The sequence below is a fragment of the Halyomorpha halys genome, unplaced genomic scaffold (genome assembly GCF_000696795.3).
Source record: "Halyomorpha halys isolate HHAL.00 unplaced genomic scaffold, Hhal_1.1 Scaffold298.1, whole genome shotgun sequence".
NCBI lineage: Eukaryota > Metazoa > Arthropoda > Insecta > Hemiptera > Pentatomidae > Halyomorpha > Halyomorpha halys.
The window spans coordinates 626,688-642,756 of record NW_027107540.1 but is presented as its reverse complement, the minus strand read 5'-3'; the positions used below and the strand labels follow the sequence as shown (position 1 = coordinate 642,756).

The 16,069-nt window shown below is 33.5% G+C and overlaps 1 protein-coding gene across 1 annotated transcript in view; it reads left to right on the top strand.

The window, feature by feature from the left end:
- The window catches only part of dlt (codanin-1 like protein dlt), a 64,056-nt gene that overhangs the window by 26,376 nt on the left and 21,611 nt on the right, over nucleotides 1–16,069 (top strand). Inside the window, exons 6-8 of the mRNA XM_014420914.3 lie at nucleotides 6,083–6,612; nucleotides 8,969–9,235; nucleotides 14,676–14,913. Of these exons, the coding sequence (XP_014276400.1) occupies nucleotides 6,083–6,612; nucleotides 8,969–9,235; nucleotides 14,676–14,913 (1,035 nt within the window). The remainder of the gene's footprint in view (nucleotides 1–6,082; nucleotides 6,613–8,968; nucleotides 9,236–14,675; nucleotides 14,914–16,069) is intronic.

Here is a 16,069-nt window from a genome sequence, read left to right as displayed (position 1 = left end):
CACTCCACCTTCCTGTTCGAGGTCATTACTTTCAAATCTTACCTTCGGATCCAAGACAAGAGCCGTGTCTCCGACTTTTGTAAACGTGACAATATCGGCATATCTTATGGATCCGTCGGTGTCAATACAATAGACCTCCTTGAAGCAGGTGAAGTCTTTTCTTTCGAGGAACTTCATCAATTCTTCTTTGACCCTGTGGTGCCGGCGTGTTATAAGGAGGGAGTTGTTGGGGCATTTTCCCAGCACATGAGCTGGTGTTTCAGACTCTCTGCCGCATTTTCGACAGAGGGACCCAACTTCTCCTTGCTGTCCACTGGCTCCTGGGACTCCACGCAGGGGTGCATAGTTGATATTAAGTTTCAGGGCGTTCGCCCATTCTGACCCCGAGAATACCTGCTTGTCACATGCATATCTATATGCTTTCGGGGTCTCTTTGAAATGGCGAACACCGATACCCTGCCATCTGCAACTGGCCCATTCTTCGAAAGCCTTCTCACGTAACGACTGTCGTAGAGCTCTCACACTTTGGTTGCCCCTATCCACCCCAAGTCTATCAGCACATGCCGCGATTTCGGTTTCGTAGCTGAATATAGACTGGAATAGGGCTGCCGGAACAATCAACAGTCGCTGAACAATGGACCAATGCTGTAGTGGAGCTTCCCATTGACAGCGAATCAGACCCAGTCCTCGATATCTCCTGGGTGCGTACAGCATCGCCGATGAGGTGTTAGCGGGGAGCCCAATGATGGCCTTGATACTCCTGCGGATATTGGTATCAATGCCCTCCAATACCGCAGGACGTATCTTTGTAAGGGGAGCAGTCTGGAGAGGGTAAACAAGGCCCAGGAACAAGTATTGGTTGACAACGTTGATCTTTTGTTCCGGTTTGAGGAGGCATGAGCTCACCAACTTATCCAGGTTATTATTTAATTTTGTCACCACCTCTTCTCCAAATACTAGCTCTCCTGGGAATGTACATCCAAGATATTTGATGGTGTCCTCGGCTTTTGCCGTTTCGATGACCTCTGTATTCTCAAGGGAGAGGTTTGTTGACCGCAGCTCTCCTTTGTCCAACATGATACCCACACTTTTCTTTGCATTAATTGCCAAACCAATCTCTGCGAGCAGCCTCTGGACACCATTTATTATTCTTTCTGCAGAACCCCTGTTGCACGCCGTTACAGCTTGATCGTCCGCAAAACCTGTGAGGACCACGCTCTCTTGGTCACTTTTCAGGTCATATCCAAACTTATTGGCAAACTCCTGATCACAGAACTCGCGGCACAAATGATCGATTGCTAGGTTGAACAGCTAAGACGACAAGGGCCCTCCCTGAGGCACCCCCTGCAAGACACTGATCTGGCTAGTTGTGTATGTTCCAATAGTGATCTTTATCTTATTTATGGTTAGGAGAGCCACAATCACATTTGTAAGGTCGGATGACACACCTCTTGCCTCCAGCGAGCTCACTATGTGCCCATGACCAACATTGTCAAAAGCGCCAACAACGCCCAGAAAAACCACCGCGCAATCTTTTTTCCTATTTTTGACATCTTTTATGATCGCGTCAATGATTCTAACGCTTGCATGTGTTCCCAGCAGATCCTTGATGAAGCCCCTTTGACTTTTGCTAAAGGTGAGGTGACCTGTTTTCTCAGTTCAATATCTAGAACCTTTTCGATGATTCGGCGCACAATCGAATGTATCGTTATTGGCCTCCAGGAGGAATTACTTTTTGCGTCTCCCTTACTCTTGTAGACAAATATTGTGCGCCCTTGGCGTAGAGGCTCCGGTACATATTCCACCTTCAGCATGATCTCCGCAATATACTTGATGATGTGTGTTACTTCAAAGTATTTTATTGTGCGGATCAACACACCATCCGGCCCTGGTGATGAGTCCAATGATGTCGACTTGATAGCCCTCTTCACGATCCGACTATCTATGGACACCAAATTTAGGATCGGTGCCTTTCTCATAATCCGCACGTTTGCGGAGATTCTCTTTTTCAAAGAGGCTTCTGAAATGTTTCTCTCGTTCATAATGTTCTGTACCAATTTTTTCTTTCTATTATAATAATTGTATTGAGCTAGCTCATAGTGGTACTGCTCCTGCCGACGGTTTCTGTCTACCTTGTTAGCTCTCTGCGGATTCGACACCTTCCCCACGCCCTTGTCGGCCATTTCGGTTTTATTTTTTTTCCTCATTTTATAGAATTTTATGGTAGGGTGCTGTGGGCCTGGCAGTTTGGCGTTAATACTTTTGAGGAAACTCAAGAAATCGCCCACTGCTTTGTCGAAATCCGCTGAGTTGAAATTTTGAACTTTCATAATATCCTGAAAGACACCCGACCATTTACTTATTTCTACTTTGATTTGGTCCATTTCCCCCTCTCCGACCTTATCATCTCTTACCATGCTTAATAAGCCCCTTAGTTTTTTTTTTGTTTGCCTCCCTGGGATGCTTTTTCGCTATGTGAGTTCCAAGACCTCTATGACCCTTAAAATTTAGCCCACAGATTGGACAGACTTAGTCAATTGTCTGTGGAGGAGGATCTTGTTTCTCTTGTTCTTTTTCCGTCTCTTCATTTGTCTGCGGTACTGTAGGCAATCTTGGGAAGATATCACCGATTGAAACGGTCTTGCCCAATATCACACCTTTCTCATCCTGCCACTCGACCTTAACACACTTTTTTTTCGCAATCTCTAGTGGCATCCATTGTCATCACGGAGACCACCACTGCCTCCTGAACAGTGCCTCCCGCTCTTGGAACCCATACTGTTTGTCCCAGTTCGATTCTGTCGGGCCTCTGTTGGTCTGAACTCATATTTCCTATATTCATCAATAATTTACCAATAGATACCGAGACCTTTTTACCTGCATGGATGATTCATTAAGCATCAATGTAAAAAGGTATATACCTAATTTATTAATATAAAGATACTAAATAAAATGCTAAAATAATGATTAGTTAAAATATATATATATATATAAATATGCTACATATAGCTTTAAAATTGTTTAAAGATTAACTAAATAGATATATGCAAGCAAATATAGAACTATAGCTCTTATGATTATAAATAAATAACAATAAATAAACAAATATGAAAGTATTTTAAGATTTAGAGTCAGTAGGTTAAAATATATATACAAACACCAAAGACACACAAAAATGACAAAATCGTGAATAAATAAATACAAAAAATAGCGAGTTAAAAATGTATAGATGGGTTAAAAACAGATTAAAAAAATATGTTAGTCACTAAGTTAAAATATATATACAAACATTTCAGACATAAATATGGTTAAAAAAAACAAAGAAACATAAAACTCGTTAAAACAGTATAAATTCATTAATAATTGTTTAATATAAATTAGTCCCTGGATAATAAGTCTAGTTAAGAGAAAAAAAAAAATCCGATAAACAAACATAATAAAAGAAGACATCCAAGTGATTACCTCTATTTATCTGACCACTGCTATGCATAATAAATGTCCAAAAAACGAAATCTCAAAAGAGGACCCAAAAGAGGAGGAAAAAAAACCCTCAGAGCCACAAATCAATTACTCTCTCCCCAATCAACTATGGACAGCTGGCTATTTAATGTGTTCCAGTTACACATTCAATATCGCTACCAATATACAGAACAATTAATCACATTTCAATATAAAGCTACAAAAGAAGAAAAAAAAAAAATCCCCCATCATGCAATAATATCAAAACTAGCTAGCTACACATATACAAAAATTACAATAACAATACAGAGTGCTGGCTCCTCCGATAACAGACGACGTGATCCGCGAAGATAAGGTGACCTTGATTGTCCACCAGCTGGGTGCAGTGAATGGTAGGGCGTGACAGGTCTGTTCCTTCCAAGTGATAAAGTAGCCGACCCCGGCTTGGTGTCGCCGCTTCTCCTCTCGCTAGACCTCTAAATATCAGCTCGATCCACTCGAAAATCGGCAGACAACTCCCTTGGACCAATATCCTCGATTGTGCCGATTTTCAATCGAATCCGACAACAATAGCCCACCCACACACAAGGACCTGATGTGCGCCTGTCAACGGCCAGAGCCGAACTCCCAATATATATGTTATTTTATTTTACATAAATGTTATTTCATTAATATAATAAGGTATTTTTCTTTATATTTTTTTTATTCAATCTTGGCAGTTAGTTACTATTTTGTTGTAGTATTTTTTTTAATAGTTAAATTTTTATATCTTAGCATAAAGTCATTTTGCTATGTTATTTTTCTTATCCTTCCATGAAGTTACTATTTTGCTAAGACAGTTATTCTTTAAAGTTAAGTTTTTCTTGGAAATGATTATTATTGTTCTTTTTATTATAAACAAGTTATTGCAATTGCACACTATTCTAAACTTTTCAAAACTGTATTTTTTTTTCTAATTTTCATTATTCTTCACTGCTACTTTCATTATTCCCATCAATCCCGATGATACAGCTATCCTATCCTCCTATTCTGATCCTGTAACAGCTTCATCCAATCTCCAAACACACCTCATCCGGATTGAGTAATGGTGCTACCAATGGTGGATTAAAGTCAACGAATAGAAATGTGACTTTCACCCTCCGCCACAGCTTCTGCCCACCTGTTACTTTTAATAATATTCCTCTACCCCGATCCGACACAATGCGATATCTTGGATTCATCTTAGAAAAAAGACTCACCTGGAACAAACATACTAGACTTAAAAGACAAGAACTCAACATACAATTCAGCCAATTATACAGACTGCTCAGCAGGACCTCTCATCTCTTAATAGAAAACAAACTTCTAATTTATAAGACTATGCTTAGACCTATCTGGACCTACACACTTGAACTTTGGGGAACAGCTAAACCATCTAACATCAAACGTATCCAATCCTTTCAGTCCAAAATCCTTAGAACTATAGTCAATGCACCCTATTATGTTTCCAACCAAACACTACACCATGACCTTCCTTTCCCTTTTGTCCTTGACCTCATACGAACCAAATTCTCGATAAACTCAAAATTCTATATAAATCTTTTTAATTATCCTAATCCTTTGGTTCAATCCTTATCCAGTTCCACTCATCCCTACATCTACCTTGAAACAGCAGTGGCCTAGAGACTTATTGTAAAATAAAAATGGATAATTGGAGTTCTGGCAGTGGTCAGATTCTCCACTCAAGTTGTGCACCACTCCATTGATGCGGCAAGAGGGATACACTGGAATCTCAAAGAGCTCTGCTCTACCCCTCACACATGGAGATAGAGTGGGCTGAGGGATACTCAGGTCAATTGTGTGAATATTGTATATAAGAGTGTAAATGTGACTAGAGATTATTTTATTTTATGTATTTATTTTTTCCTGCACATAGTTTGATTATGTTCATCTTCTTTATTCTTCTGTTTGTTTATATTTTAAGAGAAATTTTATTTATTTTCATGTACTTTTTTTTTTCCTTTTTTCTTTTTATGTTATTTTATTTTAGTATGAATATGATCAGTCATCACTATTACCTATTGCCCACAACGGTGTGGCAGATTGTAGTATCTATTAATAAATAAAGTTTTTTGAATCTAAAAAAAAAATTTCATTATTTCTGTTGACCTGGTCAACAGCTGCTCAAAGACCGCTATTTCTTGGTATGAGGGCAATTCCTTATGTATCTAACTATTTAGTTGGAAATTATTTATTTTTTTTTAAACTGCTCGATACTAGATGATTTCTGTTTTTACATAAAATGTGTAGAAGTTTATTCTAAGCTCTTACCTGTAAAATTTGACATATACCATGAGAGAGAGAACCAAAATTACCATTTGCTTAATGAGAAATGAAACAGGTGGGTCTGTCGGAACTCAGTTACAATTATTTATCTTCTTTTTTTATCAAATATAATTCATTTATACTTATTTATTTTACTGTACATATTTATTTATTTGGAAATGAATTAATTATATGGACTTGGAGAACCATATGCTTTACTTTTTTGTATTTATATGGTAATTCAAATTAGGTTTAATTGGTTTTTTTATTAATTTTTATAACTTTAATTATTATTCTTTCTGTTTTTTTTTTTTTTTAGATGAAAAGCAGTTAGTCGAACCTGCTAGTAGTACTGATACCTGCTCAGTGTCTAGTTCACTAAATATTTCAAAAGAAGAATTACTGATGCAACGATTTTCTAAGAAAAAAAAAATTAAAAAATCTTTTTATTCACCACTTGACATCAGTATTGCATTTACCAATAAGAACCATTTTAAATCATTTCAGTTTAATGATTCTAAGTTCATAAACATTGAAAAAATTGTTAATTTATACAGTACTCTCTTAAAAAATTATCTAGTCCCTAATTTAAACTATGAAATTCGATTCATTTTAAATATGTTCGATCAATTAACGGAAAATGGTGTCTCACAAAAAAACACCTCTGGTAGTGATATTTCATTTTTAAAATCAGTTGATGAGTGGGAGTATTTTTGCGTTCATACTATTATCCAGCAAGAATATATAATTTCAAAACTCGACTCCAATATTTTGAAGTTTATTGCCAACCGTTTATCGCTGTTTACGGTTGAAATACCTACATCTTACACATGCAACAATGCAGATATAGTAAGTATTTCCTTAATTAATAAGCATGTTATTTATTTATTTATTTTTTTTTTGGGGGGGGGGGGCTTTGCAAACTTTGTAGATGCCTGTTCCAACCATGTTTATTTTATACTTTTACATTCCACTTTATCTCATTTAGCTTTGTTTTACTATTGTTAATTCATTGTACCTTGTGATTTGCCTATGATTGTAGGTATTTTTTAGAGGCTAATGATTGCTTTGTCCTCACATTATGATATACTATTTTACTATTTCCCTTATGTAATTACTTTTTTCATCCAATGTAATGAAAATTATTTATACCAGCACTAATTTGATGGGTATAAGTGAAAGAAAGTAACCTGCTATTAATATATAATCTAATAATAAAATAGCTATTATAATAGTGTTGTTATTTAGTACCTGTTGCGGCCAACATATGGTCCAACAATTGATTATATGAACATATGGTTTTTATTATGTTAAAAAACAAAACAAATCAATTCTCGGTTGTTATTATGTGTACGGCAGATATGAAACAGATGACTTCTTAGCGTCTCAGGGTGTATGTCGGGGTAAGTCTAGTCTTAGGCGATTCTCCAGCCTGGTACCCACTTTACAGAAGGCCCTCGACAAGGCGTATTCAATAATAGGTAAGAAAGGAAGGACCATGCCAGGGGACGAGCCCTGTACACTGACGTAGGTAGAGGAGGTCCAGGGAAGAGAGAGTCTCAGGTAGAGTAACAGTTCTAGTTGCCGAGATGAAGCGGACGGGCTAGAATTGTCAAGATAGGAGCCAGCTTACTAGTTGCCGAGATGAAGCGGACGGACTAGTAAGCTGATAAGGCTAGGTGCAGCTCTAGTTGCCGAGATGAAGCGGACGGACTAGTAAGCTGATAAGGCTAGGTGCAGCTCTAGTTACTGAGATGAAGTAGACGGACTAGAGCTGTGGAGAGACGGGATCAACTATACTGGTTGCCGAGATGAAGCAGACGGACCAGTGTAGCTGCTAAGGACCAGGTTACAATCTTAGTTGCCGAGATGAAGCGGAGGGACTAGTAAGCTGATAAGGCTAGGTGCAGCTCTAGTTGCTGAGATGAAGTGGACGGACTAGAGCTGTGGAGAGACGGGATCAACTATACTGGTTGCTGAGATGAAGCAGACGGACCAGTGTAGCTGCTAAGGACCAGGTTACAATCTTAGTTGCCGAGATGAAGACGGACGGACTAAGATTGCTGGAGAGAAGGAGAGGAGATAGGCCAACATCATGGCTGTGGCTACTAAAAAACAACTCTTGTGAGAATACGATTGGCAATAAACCTTTCTATCTCGAGTAGAGTGTACGCCACCAGAGCTATGACTAGACCAACTATAACCTGGATAAGGCTTGATTAGCTGATCAACCCAGTGACAATTGAAGGGCTCATGTGATCACTTATTATTGAAAGTTTACACTTCCAACTCTACTTGAGATAGTTCGGTAGACTTCTTTTGCTCAATCTTTTTTATTTTATAAATAACATTATTACATATTACATATAAACATATATACATTTGTACATGATACAATATTTTTATAATGATAATATTATATACATTTGGGTTAGCTTCTGAGACGCTTGCAGTGCTGAGCCCTAGTGGGTTGCAGAGGCACTCCTTGCTCGCTGCCTGCTACGTGTACATATACACCAGTTCAAGCATCTCTTCTCACAGAAGTTTTAGTTACTAGCAGTCTGGCCATCTACGTCTACTTAGTAATTTTAACACTGTGGCCTAACTACAATTTTGGCTCACCTTCCATGAGGACAAGGTAGGTGGACATTTGTTTTTCGATCTACCTCCACGAGGACATCAACCTAGGACAATAACCTATACACAGCGGGACCCCAACAATCACCAGTGATATAAAGACATTTTTTTTCCTCTTTTGTTGTGAAAGCTTGTCCATGAGTACAAGGCGAGCGGACATACGTTTTTCAGTCTACCTCCACGAGGACAACACCCTATCCATAGTGGTGCCCCATCAATCACTGGTGATATAAAGACATGTTTTGTTCACTTTAGTTCAACCTTAATTTAATTTTTGTAATAGTTTTAAGTTTGCTTTTTTTTTTTTTCCTATTTTATATACTTTGTTTTCAAATAGTTTAATTTTATTATGCTCACTTAGTCAAAATACAATAATAACAATATTCAGCTGTTTATTTCTTTTATTTTCAGTACTATTAATGGTTGGGCTGGCAAAGTTCCTTTTGAACCCCCTACCCGCCGTAACAGTACCATTTTGTAACTATGAGAATTATATTATGGTAAATTGCATAATTTTGAAAGATGTATCACCACTATCATTTATTTTTAAAGGTATCTTTTGTTACAGATAGTAGCTCAGACTGGTTTCAAATTTTACAGCAGAATTTTTAATGAAAATAAAGTGCTTAAAGATGACTTTTCCAATGAAGATGACTTTATTTTAATTTGTGAACAAGAAAAAAAGATTTCAGAAATAGAAAAAAATTGGTGCAATCATCGATGTGATATTCGACTCGGAGAAGAAATAAAAAGCCTGTTAGAAGTTAGTTCGCTGACTATTTGGTTTTATTTTCTTGGAAAAAATTTTGTAAGCTGTTTAATAAAAAAGATCGAGGTAATTATTAATATTTCAGAATAGTTATTATGATTTACTTGAACATAAACATTATTATGCATGAATATGTATAATGATGAGTTAATATTTGACAGTGGATGTATATATATAAGGAAAAAATGGTTGGGGGTGAGCTCAGTGAAGAACACAAATAAATGAAAACTTATTTATTAGTGCCAATATTTTGGCCAGAGTTTCAAGCCTCCATCAGGGCTTAGAACAAAAAGCAAGATAACAACCATAGTGAATAAAAGGATATACAATGATATCTGAACAACAAATAATAAAATAGATATGAAAATCTATTTAGTAAATATATGTACAAAATGAAACTTATTTAAAATAAAGTGATGAAAAAAGTGGGAAATAAAACATTTATGTAGGTAATTAAATATTTAAGTAAAATAAGAGGATTAAAGAAATAATATATAAAGTTATATAATTCAAAAGGAATAAAGAAATATGAATATTTTAATTTAATTATAATATGATTGGAAAAAAACATATGTAAAGTAATGAAATATGTAAGTAAGATACTGGATTGAAATAAATAAAATATAAAGTTATAAAAAACAAAAAAGAGTAGAAAAGGTGTAAGTAATAAATATGACAATAATAACATGTGGTGAACATAACTTAATAACGTGAGTAAGGAAGAAGTAAGTAGTAGAAAAGAGTAGAGAAGGAAAACGGGTGTAAAAAGAAAGAAAGCGTCAAAAGCACTGACTTGGTGAAGATTGAAAAGCCAAGTGCTGTGAGTGGCATATGCATATATCCTTTTATTCATTATGGTTGTTATCTTGTTTTTTGTTATCAGAACTGATGAAGGCTTAAAATTCTGGTCGAAATGTTTGCACTAATAAATAAATTTTTACTTATTAGTATTAATGACCTATGAAATGATTACATTTTTTGAAACAGTATGAACCCACTGATGTGAAGTGGACCGGGTAAAATATTTTTAGTTTTTTATTAAATTTCGTATTTAAGAGTTCTTGCTAAAAATAGATCTAACTTGCATTTTCTTAAAGACATTTTTTTGGTCAACTGTAGGTGAATAAGATGGATTTTTTTTGTACATTTACTCATTTAATACAATTGACAATATTTTTTTATTGTTATATACTGGAAAACAAATTCATTTTTCTATTATTACCCTTCTATCTTATTATAAGAGCATATTATTGAAAGAAATTGGACCGGCAGACTTAGAAAAGTGGGATAAAATATTTTTTTGTGGAGAAATAAAGTTTATATTCATTTTTCACACCTCAAGAAACCTTTTAATATGAATTTTTTTAGTAATCAAATAATAATATTTTTTGAAAATTTACATCTTAATGGATTTCTATTTTTTTATTTTTTAAGCTCAAAAATTACAATGGTAACTTCATCATGACTCCGTCAATCTACACAAAACTTTAGAGGGGCTTAGAACTGTCTAGACTGCATGCCTTTGTAAAGAAATTAAAACAGATATAAAATAAAATGTTTGAGAAGTCTTTATTTATTTGAAATTACTTTTTCTCACCATTATAAAAGTATAAATCCAAAAGATATTTACAAGGGTTGGAAGAATGGAAATTCAGCTTTCAAACAGTAGTAGTAACATTGAATTTGGATAAAATTGTAAGGAATTATAAATTTATTTTGTGAAGATGGAACGAACATCATTTGGAAGAAAATATCCTCCAAAAATGTATAAATTTTAATATATATGAGAATTCATATTTAGGGGTTTCAAAAGATGCTAAAAAATGAATCTGACTTTTTTTTCTTATACAAATTTTTTGGGTCTACTTTTCTCGAACCAACTTTCGGTTTTTATAATTTTTTATACATTCAGTCTCATTTAATATGATAGGCAATCTTTTGTTCTTATTATACACTAAAAAAATTATTTGTGATTAATTAATTGTGATTAAGTACTTACAAATTAAGTACTCAGTGCCTAGAGTACTTTGGCAAAACCCCTTAGGCACATAATTCTTTTTCGACCCTGTACCCCAAAAAAAGTTTCATTGAAATCAGTGATCCCATGTGCATAGCCTCCCCTTATAAGTGAAAAACCTAAATGTTACTCAACTCAAATTCCTGCTTCTTGTAAATAGTTTTCTTTTTTAATTCAGAGTTTGGCCGTTATTGGCGCTGTATACCATTAGGCGTTTGATTTTCAACCTAACAGGTTTGTTTTATTCTCTTTTCTTCCCCCCCCCTCTTTCTTTATTTTACCACCTCTTCTTTTCTCCACTTTTCTCCATTTTCCTTACCCACGTTATTAGTTATGTTCACTATATTATTATTGTTGTTTTCAAAATTTCTTTTCTATTCCTTTCCTTTGTTAAACTTTACTTATATTTTGCATCTTTATCAATTATTATGGTTACATATATTTTCTTTCTCTCAATTTTCTTTTTCTTTCTATATTTCAATTTTTAAATTATTAATAACTAATATGTTCATACTTCTTTGCATTATATAACTCCATTTTATTTTATTTCCTTAATTATGTTATTTTACCCAATTTTTCAATTCCCTGTGTTTACATTTATTTCCCACTTCTCTCATCACTTCATTTTATTAATTCTATTCTGTAAAATTATTCATTCTATGTCATTCTGTTTATATATTTTTTTTAAATTTTCTATACTTATTGTGGCTGCTATCGTTGAAACGTTGGCACAATTAAATAGGTTACACCAACTTATTTGTGTTTCATTTTGACCGCACCCACTACCATCATCTCCTCGTAAGTTTAAGTTTATTAAAAAAAACAACATACAAACAATGATTCCAGTAAAATAGGCCAAACAATCTCTTAACAAGTTAGATTTGTTTTTATCTTTTTTTTTTTTTAACTTTTAAATACGGGTTTCGTAGAATTTATTCTTGTTCTCTTAAAGATTCATAACTCTTCAAGATATTTTCCAAATTCAATGGTACTACAACTGTTGAAAAACAGAATTTCTGCTCCTGCTACTCAAATAGATTTTAAAGTGCTTTAGGCCTTTATAAATTACACAGAAACAGGACCTATGTAAACAAATTAGAGAAGTTATTGTTTAAAAAAATTAGATTGTATCCTATTTAAGTCTCAAAACATTCTTTATTTCTTTAAAAGTCCAACGATTCGGCCAATTTGGCCATCCAATTTAACCGAGGGTTAAATTGATTTGTAATTAAAAGTTTTAATATTAATGTGAAGAGTGGCAAAATAGGGCAATTTAACTGAAATTAATGACCTGGACGGATTAGCCTGCAAAAAGTTTTTAAATTATTGATGTGAATGTAAATTTGTATTTAAGATTGTCCTTGAGGATGGCCGAATTGCCCGAAACATTGGACTTTTAAATAAATAAAAAGTGTTTTGAGACTTAAATTGGATACAATTTAATTATTTTAACAATAATAACCAGTTTCAAGAAAGTGAAAAGAATATTTATATATGAGAGTAGCTTTTATTAATTTGTAACTGCTTATTCTCCTTTATAAAGTTATGAATTCTAAAATGTGTTGATATTAATTGACAGAACTGAAATTCTGCTTTCCAACAGTTGTAGTAACGTTGAATTTGGAAAATCCTGACGAGTTATGAATGTTTACATGGACAGCGGATGTTGGTAGAAAAAAATTCCTCCAATAGATCTAGTCCAAAAATGTCTTTGATAACTCATATTACTAAAACAGTGTTTTCATTAATACTGAGTCCCAATTTTTTATTTTCACTATTTAGTGTGCTGACAGACTCTGTAAGTGATGAGTTATTCTGAGAAATCAGGCAAATATCATCTGCATTTGCACACAACTGTGCACATGAATGTAACATATTTCCTGAGATATCAAGGTTGTTTGTCACACTATAAAGGGCTAGATTGAAGAGAGTTGCAGATAGGGCGTTGCCTTACCTTACAGTAGTTGAAATAGGGAAGTCATGGCTGATATTACCTCCGAAGGTTGCTTTACCATCACTATTGTTCAGCTTCATATTACTTTATAAGGAACATTGAATTCTAATATGGCATCGCTCAGTTTTGCTCTGTTGGCACTACCAAAAGCTTGACGGTAATCAATGAAGAGAACATGTAACTCTATTTCTTACTCTTAGCACTTTTTAAACAGTTGCCTCATAACAATAATCTGGTCGTTTGTGCCTATTTCACATCAAAATACACATTGATAATCACTTTTAATGTTTTCCTCTTAGTGATTCAGCTTTTTCAGTAAGATATTTGAGAATAGTTTAAATGCTAGAAGAAGAAGTGAAATTTCACAGTAGTTGTTACATTCTTGCCTTTATATTTGCATGTATCAGTTTCAGGAAGGAAACCTCTGTTTATGTGTTTACTGATCCATTAATTTCTTGATTTTATTGCTGCTTCTTAATTCTTCAATATCTTCTACCTGTTTTTTTGAAGAAACTTTTACTTCTTTCTTAGCTTACATAACTTTTTTCCTCTCCATTTATAGTCCTCAGTGTTCTGCCTGGTAGTGTGCTGTAGCATGATTTATCTTTTTTTATTCTTTACTCATAATGTTTCTTGACATTCGTCATCCAACTATCCATCTCCTCCTTTTTTAACTTGTTCACCTATCACTGCATTTGTCATTTCCTTAACTTTACAAATTTTAGTCCATTTACTTTCTATTCCTGTCTCTTCATTATCTCAGCTTTTATTTCTTAGTTCTTCGGTAATTTTTACATTTCCTAACTTTTCGTAATCTCTTGCTTTTTCTGGGTCTTTTAAGCTTCTCTAAGTTCCAGAATTTCTTCCTACGGAATTTCTCTTGTTTTATATTTTGAAAATATATAAAATATAAATTTTTTTAGCTCTCAGGACACATTAGTAAGATACCTAGGACAGGTGTCGAATATTTTTCAGTCTATTAGTTATTTTCGGTATCACAAAAAAAAGTTTAATTGAATGTCCATTGCCTCCCCTTTTGAATTCAAGAAAAATTCCTTATGACAAGAATTTTAATCTCACCCTTCACCAATCACTTGTTTCCTTCGAATTGATTTTTATTATTGAGATATTAATTTTGTTACCTATATCAAACATGCCAAATCTAAATTAACCTTTAATCCAAGAAAAAGAACTTGATTTATTTTTTTAAATATCAAAAATCTACTGACAGGTGACATGCCAGTCCCAAACTCTCTGCATGCCATATTGTGATGGGCATACCTTAGATTGGGCACCTCTACTGTAGAACTGATTGGTTAAGAATGTATTTGAAATTGTCTTGACTAAAGTCACGATTACATTAATGTACACTGATGATTTCTATTTTATCGGTGAATACTTCAAACAAGTTACAAGTAAAAATACATTAAATCAAAATTATTGTTACTTCAATCTTTGTCTTAATGTTAGTTTCAAGTTAGTTTTATATTTGATATAACTATGATTTTTAGTAATGTAAGTTTGTTAATATGCAGGATCAAATAATTAACGGATCCGATTGTGAACAAAAATTGGCCCAGCTAAATAATAGACTTACCAAACCATCACAAACCAATGAACATGAGCCAGAAGTAATATTCCATTCAAATGAGCTGTTTTTTAAGCTATGGTTAGATCATTGCTTAAATAAGTTTCCTTTATTTGTTCATTATGCAAAATATTGGCTAATATATGCACTTTCTATGTTAACCAAAAATACATACAAAGAATTAGGTAAGTGGACAATATTAATTTATCTATACACTCATACGATTTTTTAATTTTTTAAATTTCATTTAATGGTTCCCCACTTCTGATTATTATTTTTCTCCTAAAGGCTTATTGATGGTTGTGATAAATGTAGTAGTACTTTTAATTAGTTTTGTTAACCCACAGATATCAGTTTAATTTAGTGTGTTTTGTTACTCTTTAATTACTGTTTATTTTACTTTTCTCCAAATAAATTTCACATGCTTAAAATAAATATAAGTGAAGGTTTAGTTTTACTTGTATTGGTGATAGCCCTCATTTACAAAAACTGCCTTGAGTGTTTAAATTGTGATGCCTATTAAAATTATCTCTTTCTCTGAAATTGTTATTGAGGTCCCTATTTTGCACCTTTATCATTATGGAAATGGATGGATCACTTTTTATCTTCACATTTCAGTAATTATTTTACAGTAACATATAACTTATCAGTTATTCTAAGATGAGTTATGCTCCCTCCCATTACAGTCAGGAATTTTAATTTTGTATATATGTATATATTGTTGACCGTAAAAATTGATATATAAGAAGATAGTCAGGGTCTTCATAGATAGTCTTAGAAGATAGTCTAAAGAGAAACAAAAATAGTTGTAAACTATTTTTGTTTCTCTTTTGACCGCAACTCTGACCATCTTCTATATAGGAATTTTAATTGTTTATATATATATTTTTTTTTATCTTTTTGTTTAATGGTCAAAACTCAGTTACAGGTTCTGGCCTTCTCGTTTGTTGGGGTTCTTTTGTTTATTTTTTCATCTAAAAGTACTTTGGGTTTATTTATTAACTAATATTATTTTCTTTAAGGAATAGAAAACAATGATTTGTAGTATGGAAAAAATATAATCATTAAATTAAATATTTATTATCTTGAATTTATGTTATGTACTATTTATTGTTGAAATTGTTTTTAAATTGACTGTTTATTACTAAATACTAATTATAAGTGCATGTGTTTATTAAATACCAGGGCATTCAAAAAGTCCTGTCGTTTTTCGTTTGTTCGTTGTTTATTTTGATTCTAGAGTGTTTGCTAATTAATTCCGTTCAATACAACTTTTATCCATGTAAACACAAATGTTTATACTTTATGAATAGGAGGCTAAGGAGGATTAATTTAATGCAG